Source organism: Gopherus flavomarginatus, chromosome 3 (assembly GCF_025201925.1).
Source record: "Gopherus flavomarginatus isolate rGopFla2 chromosome 3, rGopFla2.mat.asm, whole genome shotgun sequence".
In the NCBI taxonomy this organism is placed as follows: Eukaryota; Metazoa; Chordata; order Testudines; family Testudinidae; genus Gopherus; species Gopherus flavomarginatus.
The window spans coordinates 239,166,579-239,187,740 of NC_066619.1; the positions used below are offsets into that span (position 1 = coordinate 239,166,579).

General features: G+C 39.1%; 1 protein-coding gene across 5 annotated transcripts in view; it reads left to right on the plus strand.

The window, feature by feature from the left end:
• The window catches only part of ATP8A1 (ATPase phospholipid transporting 8A1), a 267,561-nt gene that overhangs the window by 226,898 nt on the left and 19,501 nt on the right, over positions 1-21,162 (plus strand). For all 5 annotated transcript variants that reach the window (XM_050947405.1, XM_050947406.1, XM_050947404.1 and 2 more), the window contains 2 exons: positions 2,869-2,925; positions 3,466-3,573. In XM_050947405.1, coding sequence (XP_050803362.1) covers positions 2,869-2,925; positions 3,466-3,573 — 165 coding nt within the window. The remainder of the gene's footprint in view (positions 1-2,868; positions 2,926-3,465; positions 3,574-21,162) is intronic.

The window sequence follows — 21,162 nt, forward strand, 5'->3', positions numbered from 1 at the left end:
GGAACTTTTCTTTATTCCAAAAAAGTCCTAGGATTTCTGAAACTAAAGAAGTGTCTCGGAAGAATAAAGTTGAACAGTTCCAATGGATGGCGATCATTACTATTACTTGTTTAATAAACTAACTTACCACAGATATTGATGTAGCCAGGAAATTTCAAATGGGATCTTATATTCCTATCCAGGCAGGCAAAAACAAGACCACCTCTACAACTTTTAAACATATTTTTAAATTAGCTTGACTTCTGTGGTGCTAAAAAGTCTACACAACATGTTTTTGGAGCAGACTCCATTAACATGAGGGGCTGTTCCAAAGCCCATTGAAGTTAATAGAAAAGATTCCCTTTGACTTCAGTGGGCTTTGCATCAGATCCTAAATGAGCAACAGAGATAAGAGGATCTCATTAGCCTACTGGGTGCAGTGGAATTCAAAGTTCTTTAGGTTAAAGATCACAAGGGAAATCTAAATTAAAAATTGTAAGTACATATATTAAAGATTCTGAATTGAACAGGTTGGTTATACCAATTACAAAAACATGAAATCACCTTTGTCCGGCTTGTCCTCGTCCATCCTTCCATGAACACAAGTCGACGCCACACCATTCTGTTTTGTTGTGAGCACATTCTTTCCATTTCTGGGCAAAATGTTTTGTCATGGGATCAGCCCAGTGCGTTTTCAGTCTGCCCAGTGGTCACTTGTGCTCTCTGGAGATCCAGTCACTGATGCAGGTTGTCCACCTATTGTCTTGCCTGTGGACTACATGACCCGCCCATCACCGCTTTGCGTCGTACATCACCTGCACCATATCAGTCACCTCTGTACACCTTCTGGTCTCCTCATTCAGTATATGGTCACGGAGTGATATCTTACACATTCGCCATTCCATCGCTCTCTGGGTAACAGCGAATTTTTGTTCCCCTGTTTTCATCGTTAACCAGATTTCCACTCTGTATATCATTACTGGCACACCAGTGGAGTTAAACAGTTCCTTTCTTTTCTTCATGAGTAATTCATCATCCATCAGAGACATCTTTATTTTATTGAAACTTGCCCACACTGCATTTTTCCTCCTACTGCATTCCCCTTCGAATGAGTTGTCTCTGTTTAGGTGCTGAACTGAGTGGATGTGGTCAATTGTTGAATACCCTGAGTGGAAACCAGCTTGTTCTCTGCTTTTGTACATTTCAAGATCCTTCTTAATCCAATTGAGTATGACGTGGATGAAGAGCTTATATGCTTGTGAGAGGAGTGTGATTGGATGGTAGTTGCTCACTTCTTCTGGATTACCTTTCTTCATCAATAGTACTGTTTTTGATTTCTTCCAGGCATCCGGAACATGCTTGCTATTAATGTAGATGGTGAACCATTGCGCCAATGCTTTGAAGAGAGTATTTTCCCATGCTTTGAGATATTCTGGCCAAATATCATCCACTCCGGGCTCGTCCATCTCTTTATGTTATGAACTGCATATTCAATTTCTTCCACATAATGTCAGGAACTTCTTCTATAGCCTGTTGTCTTGACAGTGTATGCTGAACATTGACATGCAAGGAGTAGAGATCGTTGTAGAATTTTGTACATATTTCATTCATCTTGCTCCTTTCCATTGTCCTTTCACCATTTTCATCTTTCAGAGCTGCCGGGATAACCTGTTTCAGCCTAACAGCTCTTCCTACCTCTTCAGACTCTCATTCTTTTCAGCCTCCTTTCTCAATTTCTTCTTTCTGAAGTCTTCGTTGTCTTCTTTGATCTTCATGTGAATTAAAAAAGGAGAGAAATCTGTTATTTTTCTTTAATTAGTCTGATTGTCTGTTTAATTAGTGTGATTCTTTCAGTGTTCTGTATTCTTCGCCCATTTTTCCTTCTAATTTCATGTGTGCCCTCCTCACCCTCTGATTCACAGTTTCCTCGCTGATCCTCTGCTTGCATCCCAGCATTTTCAATGCCTTTGGTTTCTTAGCTGCTGAGATTATCTGCAAGATAAACTCTTCATAGTTCTCATTGATGTCCTTGTTGACTTTATACTTGAGGTCCATTTCATCGAAGAGGCATTTGCACAGGAAGTGAGTGAAGTGCCATTTTTGCTTTAGTTTCTAGCTTCTCTTGACTCGGTCTTCGTAGGCATTGTCAACACATAGTTTTGAGCGCAAAATACGATGGTCTGAGTCTGTGCAAATGATTCGTTCTCCTATTGTCACTACATCTTTGAAGATTCTTCTGATATCTGTCAATACATAATCAATCTGATTCAGTGTGACTCCATATGGGCTTTTCCATGTCCACTGCTGACGTCGTTCTTTTTGAAATATCGTGTTCATATGTGGTGCCAGTTTGCCTCTGCGAATGCAACCAAATATGCACCGCGATCCTTTCTTACATCTTTACTGAATTTTCCCATGTACTTTTCATTCTCACACTCCTTTCCACTTATTATTGCTTTGAAGTCCCCTTGTATGATTGTGTAGATGGATCTTTTCTGCATCACCTCCTCCAGCTCTTTGTAGAAATGTTCCATTTCTTCATCTTCCACTTGCTGCATGGGAGTATACACCTGAATAATTTCATTCATTCATTCATTCATGTTTTTAAGAACAATTAAAAAAATGAAATAATAAATGAAATAGTAATACTATAAAAAAGGAATGAAAGTCATGTTTTATAAGTTTCAAGATACCGTATGCATGATTGCTATTTAATGGGACATAAAGTGTATAATAATGCACATGATTTTTTTCATGTGCATTACCATTAAATGTTAAACATAAGCCCTTTGTGGGTCCTTTAATTTTGAATTCCTGTGTTCCATTAATAGTCTGAGGACAATCAGACTAATTAAAGAAAAATAACAGATTTCTCTCCTGTTTTAATAGTTTGTGGTGATAACAGTGTGTTTAAAAGCTGGATTAGAGACTTCATATTGGACCTGGGTAAGGAAATGCTTATTATTTATGCTCTCAAGTACTACAGAAATATGTGATAGATTAAATTTCCTTATTACATTATTATTATCATTCAAATTGTGCTATGCACTTTATAGTATCAAGTAAAGATACAGTGTATACCTCAAAGATCTTATATATACTCTGAAATGACAAAATATTGTGGGTCAAAAACAAATGAAAAGCAATGAAGAGGAGGGACATAGGACAAGGAATAAAATAATATCACATGGTTATGCAGTAAGGCACAAGTTGGATGTTATCACTAAACTGTATGGGAATTTTTTTAATTTACTTTTGAAAATAAGTATTATCTTGCTCCAACTAAAGGGACCCTAATAGTTTTACCATTCGCTTAGCAGGCACAGAGTTGGGTCAATGCTGGGCACTTTTGAAAATCCCATTTGTCAGAATTGCACTGTAAACTTCCAAGGAAAGAGACCATCTTTCTTAGAGTGTTCTGTATAGCAGAACTCATTATAGGGACTGAATAAATATTAACTATGTTTTGATTGTTCTGTTTTTCAGTTTAGCCATATAGCAATATGGGGAAGCATTGCACTTTGGGTAGTGTTTTTTGGAGTCTACTCATCCTTGTGGCCTGTCATTCCTATGGCACCTGACATGTCCGGGGAGGTAATGTGTGTCTTTTAACTAATCTCCAAATCTCTACATAAAATGTGGTTGAAATGTTCACTTAGGGTTTGATCTTTATTGGATTGCACTGTTTGCTGCAGGGACAGGAGAAAATTGTGAGGATTTTTCCCAATATTTGAGAGAAATTTTGAACATGCCATAGTGTATTGGGCAGGCTTCTCACATATCTATAGATTTATCTAAGTCTAATTGCTCTGTTGTTATTGTCTTGTTAAAGGAACATAGGTTTGTACACTTTTATAAGAATTAGTTCAGCGGCAGCAGAAAAGGGTTCTCTGTGTGACTGCATCACACAGCAAAGTGGGAGATCAATACCTAACCTAGCTCTAAGATTGATAGTACAGTAAAAGCTGTTTTATCCAGCATGTTGGGGGCATGGGGGTGCTGGTAATTGAAAAATGCCGGTTAACTAAAGAGGGAGAGAGTTTGGGTTCAGGAGGGGTGCGGGGCTGGGGTTGGGGCATGGAAGGGGATGTGGGGCGCAGGCTCTCAGAGGGAATTTGGGTGGCGGTGGGGGCCTGGAGCAGGGTATTGGGGATTGGGGTGCCAGATCCGTGGGAAACTCACCTCAGGCGGCTCCCGGCAAGCAGCGACCTGTCCCAGATGCTCCTAGGCAGAGGTGTAGCCGGCGGCCCTGCACACTTCCCCAACCTGTCCCAAGCACTGGCTGTGCAGCTCCCATTGGCCGGAAACCATGGCCAGTGAGAGCTGCGGGGATGGCTACTGCTAGCGGAAGCAGTGCACAGAGCTGCCTGCTGCACCTCTGCCTAAGACCAGCTGAGACAGGTCGCTGCTTGCGGGGAGCCACCTGAGGTGAGCGGCCCCCAGATCCCACACCCCCTCCTGTTCCCCAAACCCCCAACACCCAAACTCCCTCCCAGAACCCACGCTCTGCACCCACTCCTGTGTCCCAATCCCCTGCTGGCCCTGCGCCAACCAAACTAAAAACTGGACTTTCAGTGAAGATCAGAAATGCCGGTTTATAGAGATTTTAGGTTGGTGAAGTGCTGGATAAAACAGCTTTTACTGTACCTTGGCAAGTTTTAATTTTCAGTGAGAAAGTTTCATGCACCTTAGTGAACTAAAAATTCTGACACTGGAATTATTTGGATGGGAACTGTTTTTCATATATGGCTATAACTGCCGAAGTACTTTTGTTAATATAAAGTCTTTCTTTGCAACATGAGAAGACCAAACATATTTTTTAACAAAATCTTAAATTTTGCAGAAATTATTAAACTCACCAAAAATGTCAGAAACCCTAGATCACAGAATCCATTGACGTTCATCCCCCTAGTTTTCTCCTGTTATTTTGTTACTTAGAGTGCATTATTGTACTCCATTTTTAAAACTTTTTAACTGGAATTTTGTATTTCTCTTCCAATTATATGCTGAAAATTTTTAGTATTGGCCCAATCCTGCAAACCATACTCACATTTTCCCCTTCTACTAGTTAGTTCTTTAGACAAAGTAGTGTAGAGGGCTGTGCTGCAGTGCTTGAAGGTTTTGGGTTCAAATCTTGATGATGATGTTGCACATTGGGGAGTTGTTACAATAACACATAATAGAATTTGGTTTGCCTTTCTTCTTTTTTTAAAAGAAACTAGGATGCTAAATATAGGAAAACCATGTTAAATTAAAGTTATTTATTTAAAACTCTGTTGAAAGATGTTAATTTGTGCACTGAATGAGGCAGGGAGCTTCTGGAAAAAATAATACATAATCATGTAATTAAAGACTGCCTACACACAAGGGGGCCAAATTAAAGTTGCATGGACAACCTTAAATCATTTTCAAACCTTTGCCACCTGAATAACTTTATTTTTACATTTTTATATGTGATATATGTAGAGAGAGAGAGAGAGAGAGAGTGGGATGGTGTCCCACAAACATATTACCAGCATGATCTTAGGAGGGCCCCATTGCTCACAAATAATGAAGCAGATCATCTTAAACAACTGCCATTAAAACCATCTTATTACATCATCATGTATTTTTTAAATGCCACATATTTGACAGAAAAACTCAAGGGGGTATTGTAGGCTGGGAGCACAAAAAGTATATGGCCATTTCACTCCTCTGCAAAGAGTGCAACATGCTTTTTCTGTGTCCAGTCTCCTTTGGAGAGGCTAGTACCACTAGAAGCATGAACTTTTGCTCAAGGAAGTATAGTTTATCACACAGCTGTGCATTTTGGATATCCCCACTACTAATTCCACAAGTCCAGTGTTATGCCAGGGTAGGGTGACCAGATAGCACGTGTGAAAAATGGGGATGGGGGCAGGGGTAATAAGTGCCTATATAAGACAAAGCCCCAATATCAGGACTGTCCCTATAAAATCAAGATACTGGTCACACTATGCCAGGGTAAAAAAATTATTTTCTGGAAAAGATGAGATAAAATTTGGATGATGCAAAATGTTGAGGCAGATGAAGCATTTCCAAAACAGAAGTGCTATCCCTACTGAAAAATGTTCCAAACTTTTTGGCTCATGATAATGATCTACAAACCCACATTTATGTAATTTAATTTGTTGTAATGAAACATGGTTCCCTTGCTTGTTTAGAGTGGGATTAATAAGGTAATTATTTTGTTATTAAAATCAGTTTGTATATACATTAGAAAACCTGCAGTGTTCCTAAGTCCACACATTGCTTTTCTAAGAGCTTAGGAAATTTTGTACCAGCTAAATGCTAGATTCCTGAACTGCTCATAAGTAAAGTTTTCATTTTTGGAAGTCATCCATCGGATTTCTCAGGTTGTTGTCTATGGCCAAAGCCAGTCCCATCCACTGAATATGTGGGCGCAGATCAAAGTCATGACACTGTTGTATTAATTTAGATGGACTGTGTGGACCCAAAGAGTTAAAGGTGTTAACAGGACTCTGAAACTGTCCAAAACTTTAAAAAGTTAAACTTTAAGTGTTGGGGTTTGGTATACAGAGACCTCAGCCTCCTTAGTGCTATGGCAAACACACAATTAAAAATATTTTATCCCTTTATTAAAGATAGGTAGGGGAGGAAAAAAACAGTTAAAGCTTTTGAAATGTTTAAAGTATTAAGTAAGGCTCTCATTTCAACAACATCCCTTAGTCCCTTCCCCTTCTGCTGGACAGAGTCTTTAGAAGGGAAAAAAAGGTATATTTGACAGTCTCTTAGGTGGTAATAACTATACTTTTTTGGGGAAAGAGAAGTTAGTTAAGATGGGCTGGAGCTGATGTTGCTGCTGCTGTTAAAGTCTGATCCCTTTTCCTAGAAGACAAAATAAAATAAACACATACAAAAGGGGGAAGAGGAAAGGAAAGCAAAGATAGAAAATGCAGCTTCTGTCTCTGATGTTAACTCTCACTTGCAATTTCAGCTGCTAGAGAAATTCAGGCACAGCACCAGGTCTTATCAGTCACTCAGAAACCAGGCAAACTTGTATCAGCATTGGGTTATTTAGAACATTGAATTTAGAGGCCTCTTTTTGGTCACAGACTTACAGCATTATTGGAGAATATACAGTCTTGGCCAACAAAGCCTTACGATGTCTTTATGAGACAGCAGGTTCGGTGCTTGGGGAGAGGCAACTCTCCCCACCGCAGCCCTGAGCGGCTCTTAATAGGCAGCTGCGTGGCCATGCAGCTTAGAAGGAATTTAACCCCTGGTATAGGTAAAATTGTTAACAGGAGGAATAGCTAGATGTAGCCAACACCAGTGGGTAGAAGGCTTTGCTTCCCCCTACCTCAAGCCCTCACCATCTTTATCTTTGGCATTCTTTATGCCCTTTATTTGATTTTGAACTTTGTGATTAAGCACATTAAATTTCATTTTCCACCTCTTGAGTCTGTCCTAGTGAGTAAAGCAACTATATCATTCTCTGTCTTAGCCACAGATTCTAACATAGGAGAGCTTGAAATATTAAATGCTCATAGGAAATTGTCATAAGATCTCTTTTCTACCATGAGGGATTATAGAAGTAGCAGAAAACCTTACAATTTCAAATGAAGAAACTTGGACATATAATGTATGAGAGAAAATGAGGGAAACATTTCAAAATTTCCTGTAACCTCACAGTAACTTTCCAGTTTGTGTAATGTGATCTGTATTACACAGTATAATGTTTAACTTCAATAACAATAAACCTTTCAATGGGCTTCACTGTATTTGTTGTCCGTAAGTACTGAATGAATACTTCCACACTAGACAATCTGCTTTACAGATCATTTTCCTGAAATTTTGCCTGACAGCATTGTGTTTTTCTAAATTATCAGAAAGGAAACACCATTTTTTGTAGTCACTTGTGATTAGATTTATTAGGGAGATGATCTGTTTGACACCACTACAGAGAAACCAGGCATATCCTGGGATTTTCATTTTGTCCCACCTAAAAAAGGAAAAAGAAAAGAGAGAGACTCTTCAGATGCCTAATTCTTGTAATCTCTCATAATTTGCAATTTTTTAATTTTAGAAAGTATACATGCTTCCCCCAAACTTTCATCTTGACCTTGCTGACCCCAAAAGCATAGGTAAGCATGGAATGCAGGTAGGAGGAAAAGGTCTGTTATTATCAGGAAGTGTTGGGAGAGTTGGCTTCCCACAGCCTCCCTATCAGCTGTCTGAACCAGCAGCTTCTCAAGGCAGTGCTGTTGTCTGCCTCCCAGAACACTGCCTTCTGCGCTCAGTCACTGCATCTCTTGCAGAGCCACCAGCACTTCCCTTCCCTTCCCTTCTGCTTGCAGCTCCAACCTACCAATTGCTCTCTTGCCCCTCCCCCAGCAACATAACCTCCTCCCTCTCCCATTTGCATGGAACTCTGACTTGTTGCTTCCAGAGACTCACATTCAGCTCATCTCATACAGCTTCCAGCAGCTTGTTTACTTATGGCAGCATCCACACACACACTCCTTCTTCTCTAACCCTATCCAGATCAGCTATCTCCATTTACTTCCCCCACCCCAGCTCCCTTGTTGACCATTCCCTCCTTTCTCCTACTCCCACTTATTGCCCCCATGCTTATTCCCCTACCCCCTTTCCACCACTCACTGCCTCCATACTCCTTTACTCCCTTCCACACTCACTGCCCAGCCAGAATCTCACCCACAGCTCCATGTTAGCTCCCACTCATTGTACCCCAGAATACCCTGGACATTCTTTTTTAGCCAAACTTTCCTGTCTCTGCTTCCAGTATCTGTCATTCATTATCTGCATCCCACAATAGGCATATTTCCGAGCACCATAAAAATCTCCTATGAACTTCTTACCATCTGGAAGCGTGACATCCCAGCTTTGATGGGCTTCATAAGATACTGAGAGTCTGCCTTGGATCATCACTCAGAGCCTGGAAACATTGCTGCATCCAAGCCTAGGCACTCTGTCCCTGACAACTTAGCTCTTGACAAGGTAGAGATCTGTAGGACTGTTGTTGCTGTGCAAGTGACTCATGTCCTCTTGGAATCATGGAAGCCATCCACCCAAAGAATTTACAATTCCAATTGGAAAATATTTGTGGTTTGGTGCAGTCAGGGCCAAGTGGACTCTTTTCCTTATGCTGCACAAAACTGCTTGACTACCTTCATATGCTGTTTGGTGCTAACTTACGGACTAATTGCATCCAGTACATATAGTAGCTATTGTGTCCGATTATCTACTAGTTGAAGGTAGACAAGTGAGCACCTGGTCATCAGGTTAATTTGGCACTTGGCACTTTTAAACACCTGCATCAAAAAGCTTCCTGTATCATGGTATATTAACGTGGTCCTGGAAAAGATGATGAAAACTTCTATTGAACCGCTCAGTTTCTTTAAGCTTAAGTTTCTTACACAGTGTTTTTTTCCTGGTGGCAGCAACTTCTCACGCAAATTTAAAGCTCTAGTGATTGATCCAGATTTTACAAAGATAGTGTGGTGCTGCAGGCTCATCAGAGTTTCCTCTCCAATATGGTGACTGTTTTTCACTTTAATGAGCCTGTCTTTTTAGCATTCTTGTCATCTTTGCACACCCATGTCAGTGAAAACTTTCTCCATACACTTCATGTTAAAAAGTCAAGGTTGTGCTTGGAACACACTAAAGCCCTTAGAAAGTCCACCAAACTTTTTGTTTCTTCTGACATCAGTTCACTTGACAGTGCTGTTAGTAAAATGACCATATAGCTGTCTGATTGAATTCCATATTGCAGTGACCTGCCTGGTCTAAAATTGGAAGACCAGGTCAAGGTTCACAAGGCTTACCACAGCCTACTGCAAGAATATTTTTATTACATTCCTTTATAAATCTATTTTGACTGACTTAAGTTGTATCAAAGTATGGCATTCTTATTCCAAAATAAGAGTGTCCATAAACAGACTTGCACCGAAATAACTAAAGGCATGAATAAAACTAATGTAGTTATTTTGATTCCCATATCTGTGGAGACATGCCTGTACACTGAGGAACTCAAATTCAAGAGTAAAAATTCAGTTGGAATGATATCTTCAGGTAATCAGAATTACAAGTAAATAATTTCTCCTGTTTTTCTCTTTGGCCTGATCTGCACTAGGGTCAGGGGGAGGGAATCGATCTAAGTTACGCAACTTCACGTAGCTGAAGTCAATGTACTTAGATCTACTCACCACAGTGTCTTCACTGCAGTGAGTCAACAGCTGACGCTCCCCATCGACTCCGCCTGCGCCTCTTGCTCTGGTGGAGTACTGGAGTCGACAGGAGAGTGATCGGCGGTTGATTTATCACGTTTAAACTAGACGTGATAAATTGACCCCCACTGAATCAGTCGCTGCCTGTTGATCCTGCCGGTAAGGTAGACAAGCCCTTTGAGTCTGGTGCCTTCTACATAGGGTTCATAATTCAGGCTAGCTGCTGGGTTATATTTGTACCCTGCATACTTTACTATTCTTTTTGACTTTCTACCTGTATCCAGTATTATAAAATATATACAGAAGCCTGGTAATGTTCACAAAGGGAACAGGAACAAGTGCTTGCATTATATTTTAAAACTATAGTATTTTCTAATTTGATAACCATATAGCAAATCTGGCTTGCTTAAATATCTGAAAGTAAAGTCCATATCTCTTCATAGTTGTGGCATTTTATTTATTTTGTAGAATGATTTTTCCTTTACTAGATGATTTTATACAAACTTTTTTCCTTTTCCAGACTCTGAAAGTCATAAAACTACATTATAACAGTGTCAGTTGAAAAAGTATTTTTAATCTACAATACAGTGTACTGCCAGGTGAAAAGCTATTTGTGTTTTTCTATATTCCATATTATAGCTATTGAGGAAAAATAACTGATCCTGTGGTCACTTATCTGTGGTATATTTCTGTAATTAATCTAGTACTGTTGCAATAAACTTCTACATTTAAAGTTTCCTATAACATACGTAATTCTGATCAAAGTAGTTATTGGTTGTTCATGTTTCAGTAGACTATAAATATGATAGGAGATAGATATTTTATAACTGAAAGGTTCTATAGAGCTCATGCAAATAATACTTGGTTTTATTTAGAGGAGCACTAAAATAAGAAAACCGCTTGACTTAAAAAATGTTTGAATGGGAAAATCTAGCTGTGATATAGTTGGCTGGTATAGTTGTCTCCCTTTCCTCAAACAAAGATGGATGTGATTTAAGAGAAGGAGATCTTTTTTAAAAACCTAACTTGTATATGTTCACACCAGCACAACAATTTATGAGGCGAGGCATGCTCCAGGGAAAGTACTGTGCTGTATAAACTTATGCTACTTGCCTTTCACAACTGTCTGAATGACGCTGTTGGGTGCTTATGTATTTTTAAAGTGAGGATTGCGCTTTTCTATTTTTGCCATTGTAATTAGTAAACCAAAATAAAAAATATAAAACTTACTGCAACAAGAAACAGTTCGTGTAGAAATTAATAACAAAAGCTCAGTATCTGCAGAACTGTTAAATATGTTGTGGTACTGTAGACATGCACTGTAAAGTTCTCCAGAACACCATCTGTTTCTGCTCCATCTGGCCTAAGGGATCTATAAAACTACTGAAGGAAATTGAAGTTAAGGAACAAGCATGTGTTTTACAGAATTTCAGATCATTTGATTGAGGTTTGTAGAATCTCTGTGAAAAACAATAAAACTCTTTGTTGGACATTTATGCTGCACCCTGTAGGAAAGGTATTACTATACTATATTAACAGTATTAGTTTCTGAAATATTGCTTCAGTCTGTATCATCCAACATAATAAATTATCTTACATATGGAATTACTCTGTTAAGGTATTTCATATTCATCTTTTAATTATTATTCTAAAAATAATAAAATTAAATTTCTTGAGAAAGAAAAAAATGTAGATGTTTATCAAAGGTTAAAGTACTTAGACAAGTACTCTCCAGGGAAGAACTTGCTTGCAGTCTCAGATTTTTATCTAATAGAGCAAAGCACAACATTCAGACTAATAAAAGAAGCTGTTGGTTGATATTTCTACTGTCCCTAGCATTTTAAAAAATATCTAGGTTCATTATCTCTCTTCAGGAATGTACATAAAAGTCATACTTATAACACTGTAGCTTTAGGAAATAACTCCACAGTATTTTTCCTAAATATTGCTGGAAAAAAATATATATACATAATTTATTGCGGTACATCAGGTTTTGAGAACATCTGCAAACCCCAAAAATGTGCAGACTAGTGATTTCCTATTAAACTCTTTGGGGTAGAAGAAACCAGAGAAATGGATATCTTTCTTTACCTTCAAATATTTTTAAATCAGATATAAAATGTAAAATATGCTGTGTGACACTATGCATGTAGCATATGTAGCATGACGTAGAATTTCTTGTAGTGCATAAGTAACCAAGCAAAAACAGCATAAACCAGCTAAATAAAAAATGTTGAGTCTCGATAAATTTGTTTTTCAACAGATGGCGTAGATCACAATTTTTTTTAACATATTGTAAGCGTATAGGTAAAAAATATAATAACCTAGAGCAGGGGTCGGCAACCTTTCAGAAGTGGTGTGCCGAGTCTTCATTTATTCACTCTAATTTAAGGTTTTGCGTGCCAGTAATACATTTTAACATTTTTAGAAGGCCTCTTTCTAGAAGTCTATAATATATAACTAAACTATTGTTGTATGTAAAGTAAACAAGGTTTTTAAAATGTTTAAGAAGTTTAATTTAAAATTAAATTGAAATGCAGAGCCCCCCGGACCAGTGGCCAGGACCTGGGCAGGGTGAGTGGCACTGAAAATCATCTCGTGTGCTGCCTTTGGCATACGTGCCATAGGTTGCCTACCCCTGGCCTAGAGAGTACAATGGAAGATGTCACTGGGGTGGGTGAGGGGCCCAGCTAGAGCCTGTGTGCTTCCGTGGCTCCTTGTTACCAGTTGGGCTGCTCCCACCCTGCTCAGAGCCTCCCCGCTCCCAGTCCAGCTACTGCCTTGGCTCCCCACTCCCAGCTGGGCTGCAGCCTCCCTGCTGGCAGCCAGCCTGCTGCTGTGCTCCCTGCTTGCTCCCCATGAGGAGCCTGGTGTCTGCACCAATGCTGGACTCTGGGCGCAGAGCTCACAGCTCGGAGCCCAGTTGCGGTGGGAAGCTGAGAGTCCAGGGGCAGCCTGGCTCCTGGCGGGGAGCTGCCTGTGGAGCTGAAAGCCCAGGCTCTCAGCCTCCCACACTGCTCCTCTTAAGTTTGTGGAAGTGCTTCTGGTGAGGACGCACACCACCGACAGAAGGACGGTAATGTGGACATGAACCACCAGAGTAATTACTGTAGAGATTGTAAGTTGACCTAACAGAGGTTGATTTACATTTTTAGTGTAGATGTGACCTAAATCATCCCTAAAAGGAGCAGGGAAATGATAAGGATACTCTGAGGTTGGTGGTGGACACCTCTCAAAATGACCATCGACCTGACTGCTTTGAGGATGGTAGCAGGTTTGTGATGGCAGTGGTTACCATGGAAGAAGATCCTTCTATGAAATCCCTGCCTCTTTCTGGGCAGATCAGGTGGCCCTTGTTAAGGCTGATAGTGCAAAGAAAACTGTCTTGACTGCAATTGGTGTCTGGATTGTTTCCTCTCGGGCTGATGAGTATAAATGCCAAAGGAAAATAATGTTGCTCCAGAGTCCTTACGTGTAACACCTAATCAGTTTTTGCACTAAGACAGTTATTCCCCTCAAAGGGAAGATCTTCAATAGTATCATTATGAGCTGGTTCAAGTATGTTATGGAATAGGTTGACCCTCATTTAAACTGATGTGTGTGAATACATGTTTCATTTAAGAAAGCTATGAGAGACAGTTAAAGAGATCCACCTAAAACAAGGCATCATGGAGTCTGCCCAGAAACTAACACCATGTGGAAAAGGGTTCCACAGTGTGTTGTTTTTCCAGGTGGGTGTGGGAATCTGTCAAAGAGAGAGAGGATAGACTGAAGTAGACAGAGAGTAGCCTGAACAATCATGGTGTATGACCTCAGAAGAAGCTGGGGAAAGGAATTCTAGGGCTGGGGCTGGCAAAGAGGCTAGGGACTGTAAGCAAAGAAGCTATAGCATATTTTGGTTCTTCCTGTGATCAGAGAACAGGACTTCGTATATATTTGGTAAATAAATAACATTGCATCAAAGAAATGTCCAGACTCCATTGTCAATTTCTACTTCCAACTGGAACACCTTCAGGGCCCTGAACTTTGACTAGCTACTCAGGTCAAAAAGGTGTAATAATTTGGACTTCCCTGGATATCCTTGAAAATTGAAGGAAAGAAGCATAATGCATGGTGATTGCTGTAGCCATTGATCTAGATCTGTGATACTCAGACTGCACTGATTCAGGAGCCAAATTAGTGATCGACATTATCTAAAAGAGCTATAGTAGTGTGAATTCATTGTTTCATTCACTGTAATACTATATATTCATATTTAAACAGTATTACAAGGGAAATATTTTGTGGATGGATGGATGGATGGATAATTCTCACTGCAAAATAAATAACCAAGTTATATTATTTTATCAACTACAGTTGGTTAATAACATAGTAAGAGCATCCTGATTGGTTAATAATTAAATCACCCAGTGTTTTAATATCATGTGCTGCAAAGAGCCACAAGAGATACATTAAAGAGCCACTTGCAACTTGCTAGCCTCAGTCTGAGTATCACTGATCTAGATGCAGAGTATGATGCGTCAGTAGCAGACAACAGGTAGGTCCTTCCTGTTAGTTGAGCCTCTGCAGTCTATTATTTTAACTCCTCCCTGTAATTGGACAGGATCTTATCCAGGAAGTCTGATACTCTGTGTCAATTAAAATAGTCATATCTAGAACTTGGTAGTTAGGTATTCAAGGTTGTAAATAGCAGATGAATAGCTCTTCCTAATGAAAAGATCCAGCTGCTTTGGCTCCTTGGCCTTAGGAGTAGATTTGAATGTCTTTTGTCTTGTTCTCGCCTGAGCTGCCATGACAACCAAGGAACCTGGTGCAGGATGGAAATAAAAATATTCAAAACCCACAGAGAGAACCTGTGGTGTCTCCTGTCCATCATTTTTGTGGTTGGAGGTATGGAGGCTGGAGTTTGCTATAATTAAGCCAGTTCCAGAAGGTCCTCATTGACTGGCATAGCAAGTTTTTCAGGAAGAGAAGAATGTAAGATGTCCAGCAATTTGTGGACTTTTTCCTAGACTCTGTTGGGATCTCCAAGACCTCCAGCATTTTGCAAAGGAGATCCTGAAATGCCCTATAGTCATCAGGTGATGTAGAGGGTGGCACCACTTCTTCATCAGGTGACAAAGATTATTTGTGAGCAGTTATGATTTCACAGATTGGTACTGGAGTTACTATTCCTCAGAAATTTGTGCTGGTGAAATCTCTGTAGCAGGAATGTGAAACGGTTGTTGTTGAGGATGATCTCTAGATGACCCTTGTGAAGAAGGTGATCTTGCTCTTGATACAGCAGAAAAGTTATGCCTTGTAGCATGATGAACACACAACAATGCCTGTTAAGGCCGGGAATGAAGTCCATATGGTTACAGAGTAACTGACCAAGGAAGGGGATACTAGACAGTGGGTCTTCCTGGAACACCCTTAGATAACTGTGACCCCTAACTCTGGAGTCTACTGGAAATATATGAGTCATGGGGGGGTGTCCGAGGAGAGTAAGGAAGTGAGCCATGCATACTGATGTCTGAGACAGATAAGTAATAAGAATCTTCCTCTTGTAAAGGACGAGTAGTCCTCATTCAGGTCTTAAGTTTAGACTCAGGGAGCTTTTTAGTCAGCACCAAAGACATCCCAGTGCTAATGGCTGTGGTACTGGCTCCATCAGTGTTACAAATTAAGTCAGTAAAGTATATTAGGGAAGGGCTGAAATAGCCAAATCCACTAGTACTGTAATTCTTGGTACCAATGACATCAAAACCACGATAAAAGTCAATATGGTCAGTACCAGAGTCAACGGTTCTGATATAGGCAGTACCAAGAATGTCAGCACCAAGGTCAAACTGATGGCCACCATAGAGTCATAGATGATTATGGTGGGAAGAGACCTCAAGTGGTCATCTAGTCCAACCCCCTGCTCAAAGCAGGACCAACCCCAACTAAATCATCCCAGCCAGGGCTTTGCAAGCCGGGCCTTAAAACCTTGAAGGATGGAGATTCCACTACCTCCCTTAGTAACTCATTCCAGTGCTTCACCACCCTCCTATTGAAATAGTTTTTCATAATATCCAACCTAGACCTCCCCCACCGCAACTTGAGACCATTGCTCCTTGTTCTGTCATCTGCCAGCACTGAGAACAGCCTAGCTCCAGCACAGGAAGCCCCTGATACGGTACATTAGTCGCCATATACAAGTCTGAGATAACAGTGGGTATCAGAGATCTGACCCTTGAGTCCTCGCAGCTACCAGAGCAACCTTGACTCAGCCTTGAGCTGCTCTTTTTAAAAACTGCAGAAAGAGGAGACATATCTCTCTCTTTCTTTTAGAAGTACATTTAATAGGGGGTCCTCTTTTGTGCTTCTTACATAAGTGGTGCAGGGATCTTCCCCTTTCAGATTGGGAGGAGGCAAAAACAGCAGGTTGCAGGAGAACACCACTGGGATAGCTACAGTGCAGCTGGCGATATAATGTCTAGATGCTAAAAATAGCAGTGTAGCTGCAGCATTGGCTAGCCACCCAAGTACATGCCTAGGATATTGGACACTATTGTACTCAGGCAGCTAGCCCGTGCTGTCATCAGCACTGCCACTCTACACTGCTTTTTTTAGTATGCTAGCTTGATCAAAGTTAGTGTAAGTATGTCTACCTGAGCTGGAAATTACACCCCCATCTGTAGTGTAGGGCACTTTTTGCTGGGGACTGCTCCAACTTCAGTGTATCTCGTCTCTCTGGGTCTGAGACAGTTCTCACAAGGCACATCTGCACTGCAAAAAACAGTGGCAGCAAGTCTTGGAGCCTAGGTCAACTGATTGAGTATCTCAGGTCTCATGCTTCAGGGCTAAAAATAAGAGTGTAGATGTGCCCAGGCTTTGTGACCCTCCCCAAGTCTCAGTGCCTGGGCTCCTGGAAGGAATGTCTACACTGCTATCCTATGCTATCCTATAATGAAACTATGTACAGCACAAACAAACAGGGATTGCAATTGCACATGACAGGGACACAGCTAAATTGACTCCATCTCACAACCGCAGAAGGAATTGAGGGTTGGTTATCGTGCCCTGTTTATGCCCTTTGGTGGGTGGGCTTGAGGGCATGAATGGTGAGGGTGCAGCCCAATGGGCACTACTGGCCAAAACATTGCAATCTCAAGTGCCTGGGGCACATATAGACAATCACTTGAAAAAGAACAAGGTTTGAAGGAAGAACTATCAAATAAGACCATGAACTACTTGTACACCAAGTCTTACTCAACACCATGTACCTTTTTGAATCTGTATGTTTATCTGAAAATTATACTCATCTGAAAATAAAATTCATTGTATACTAATTGGGCCGGGGTGAAGAGGACACTTAAAGCTGTGTTTCTAATCATAGTAATGTACCTATCTATAAATAATCCTTCTAAATATAGTTTTAAAAATAATAAATGCTGATGATATCAAATATTATTAATATTCATTAATTGTGGACAAAATCCTGCAGTTTTTATTCAGTCCTTGCTTGAGCAAATTCTTAGTCATTTCACAGGAATTTTGCTTGAGTGAGGACCTCAGGAGTTTGCAGATAGCAATGGCTTTTTACTGCTTCCTTCTCCACTTGCTGACAGATTGCCTGATATTTCATTCCTGATGCTCTCCTCACCTTACTGATGGCCTCTACTTTGTATTGTGTACCCCCAGGTGGGGGGGGGGCACGTGGGGGTGTATACGTTTAATATGGTTTCTTTAGTGGGAGCTCTGTTTTTTAAGCTGTAAATATAAAGAAAGGGCTATGGAACTAACTACCAGAAAAGATAAAAATGACCTTTAACCTCACTGCATTGAGAACTAAATGCAAAACTGCTCTTCAGCTTAGCTTTGCCTCAGTTAGTTCTTTAACTAGTGTGCATGCATACACACACGCACATAAAACCCAACTATAAATTAATCAAGTTACTTCTCTGTAGATGAGAAGGAAGAAAGAGGGAAAAACTATTATTATTTCTATCCTTAAATACTCGGGAGGCATTCACATACCAGTACTACAGTGACGATAGCTAGATTAGATAAACTGAAAAGCCTTTATAAACCTTTCCACAGAATGGTTTTATTGCTCTTCCCAACTTTGTTGCCTGGCTTTTCTGATATCCTCATCCTTGAAAATGATTTGTCTGAATGTATCTGTAATGTTTCATAAATATAGTAAAGAGAGCAGGAATATTTTTATCTAATCATTTCAACTTGATATGTAATTTTCTGATAGTACATATCCTTCAGTGCTTTTAAAAAGTTCTGCAGGCAAGGCTTTAATATTCTACTGAATTTAAAAGTAATATGCTAACAATCTTCAGGAATTTTTTTTCTTTAATCAAAACTCAAAACAGCAGCAGGAAAAATTCCATAAAAGCTACATTTATGAGCTATCTTAATTTATTTTAGAAAGTCTTAATTTTGAGAGTCAACATTTGTTGCGTATCAGTGCTACTTAGACAACAATTATTTGTTTTTCCCCTTGGGACCTGTTAGTCCTACAATTTACTAGGCTTTCTAACTCTTACTTCAGATTATTTTTGAATTCCCCTGGGAGCCACTTTTGTGGAAGATTCCATTTGGTTTCACAAGGCCTAAAGGGGAAAAAAACTTGGCATTGACCACAGATCTCACACATTAGGAACAATTTGTAAACCACGAACAGAGGCAGCCAGAGTCCATCCCCAGAACAGGCTGCTCCTGTTAGTGCCATTGTCTGAAAAGGATTGGTTTGCCATTTCCCAGATGACCTGCCTATGTGTAGAGAGATGTGAAAAGTTAGAGACAAAAATGGTTTCTACAGAGTGAGGGGAGGGGGGAGCTTTCTTGTACAGAAAGGAAGGAAATACCTCTGTGGGATTTTATTTTTTCCCTCTTCATCCAAAAAATACAAAGAGGCCCTCTGTCTTTAATGCGAATGTCAGCTTTAAATCTTTTAGGTTTGGATTAACTCTGCAAAAGGAAAAAAAATCTGACAGGCTTTCAAATATGACGCAGAAAAACTTTTTTTCTCAATTCGTGTTGTTCATTTGTAAAGCTAAAGGCTGGATGGACTGAATAGTAGGCGCCAGTTGTTGCTTCATTCATAGTTAGCATTACAATAGTCAGAATTAACATCCTAAGACCTACATTATCACTTTTGCTGTTTCACTAGGAAAGCTAATACTGGCTAAAGCAATTATAGTGCTTTGCTGTTACCCTAAACTAAAAATATTATTAAAATTAATGATATAAAATGATTTAGATCAAATCAAATTGTGTTTTTTCTCTGCCATTTTTTGTTTAGGAAACTGTTGATCTATATAACTGTTACTTAAACTTAAAGAGCTTTTACAAAATATAGTTTTGATAGGCATTTCCTATTAGTATTGATTTTAAGAAGTGAGCGTGTCACCAAGTATGTCAAGGGTCATGTTTTGGTTATAATATCAAGTGACTTTTATGTGAATAAATTTTTCTCTGTTCTGTTACAGATATCTAAAAAGATCTTTTTGGTTGAAGTTGTGAATTGTAGTTATTTTAATCCTAGCATTATTATTCAGAGTTTATAAACTTGTTTATAGTAATTATTCTGGCTAAAAAATAAAGTGCTCAGGGCATCCTCAGTCACCTGTAATAGCTACTATACATATAAAACATGGATGTAGATAAAAAAGGTACATTTGCAGTTTGCAGCTTGGCTAAAATTTTAAGTTTTCCAAAGAATACATGTATCTACATGCATTCGGAAAGTAAATAGGGCTATATTCACTACCTACATTATAATAAGACGTTGTGAAAATGACTTTCTCTTTCTAGACCATAAGTAATGTACCATGTACAGATCTGAAACAAACTTTAATTTATATGTGCTTAAAATAAAAAAGTAGTATTTAAGCTACTTATTCAAAATGTCTGCATTTTTCCCCTAAATGGGGTATTGCTAACATTAGTAAAATTTTGCAGTTTATTATTTCAATTAGGTGCTGCAAATTTAACCTTTAGAAGCAATTAGACTTCAAGAAATTAAATCAAATAATTCAAATGCTTTTGTTTAGCAATGTTACTCTTAATCTCTGTGAAATCTAATTGTATTACAAAGGCATTTTTAATATACTAATTACAAAGAACTGACAATTTATTATTCATAGATCATTTTCTTTGCAATCATAATATCTCTGATGTAGATGCTTGGCATGTGTTACAAAGGCAAATTAAGAATATTTTAATGCCTTTTATACTAATTTTGCTTAAAGAGTATTACTTATTTTGTCTTTAGTTGTAACAGGTGTGCAGAAACAAGTTAATTAACGTGGACAGAAGAAATTCTGGTTTCCCTTCTGACAGTAAAAAATAAAGACTAAATTATACTTCTAACTAATAGCCAAAAAGTGTGTTGGTAGTAAAGTATTTTATTTTTGCAATAATGTGCTTTATTTTGAAAACAGCTTTTGTTTAGATGTTTTCTTAAAGGAATACAGGAAAGCAGGCGAAGTATACATAATTTCCCATTATTTTTGCAGTTCTGAATTATAAACAAAACATTTAAACAGTAGTCAATTTAGTAGTAGTAGTAATGGGTGCTACTGGGAGATGTATGACAAGATAATTGTAAGGACAGATATCTTTTTTTGGTATCCATTATCTCATATTAGGGTTGACAGCAAATAGGAGTGCTATTAGAACATGTTGTCAAAGATTTAGCAGTGTTTTAAATTGCTATATCTTATTTTAATAATATTCTTTATTAGTATTAGAAATGGAATGGTGTTAAGCTGGGTGTTAGGGGTTTTTTGTTTGTTTGTTTTTTATTTTTAAAGAACTGAACAGTTTGAACTTTCCATCAAGTTTTTAACATGAGTCGCACTTACTTACATATTAAGCGTTTGATGGACTTTCACCTGGGCCCAGTAATTTTTATATTGCATTAGAGAGCCCAGCAAAGTTTGGTTGAATTTGATTTTGATACTTTGAGCAA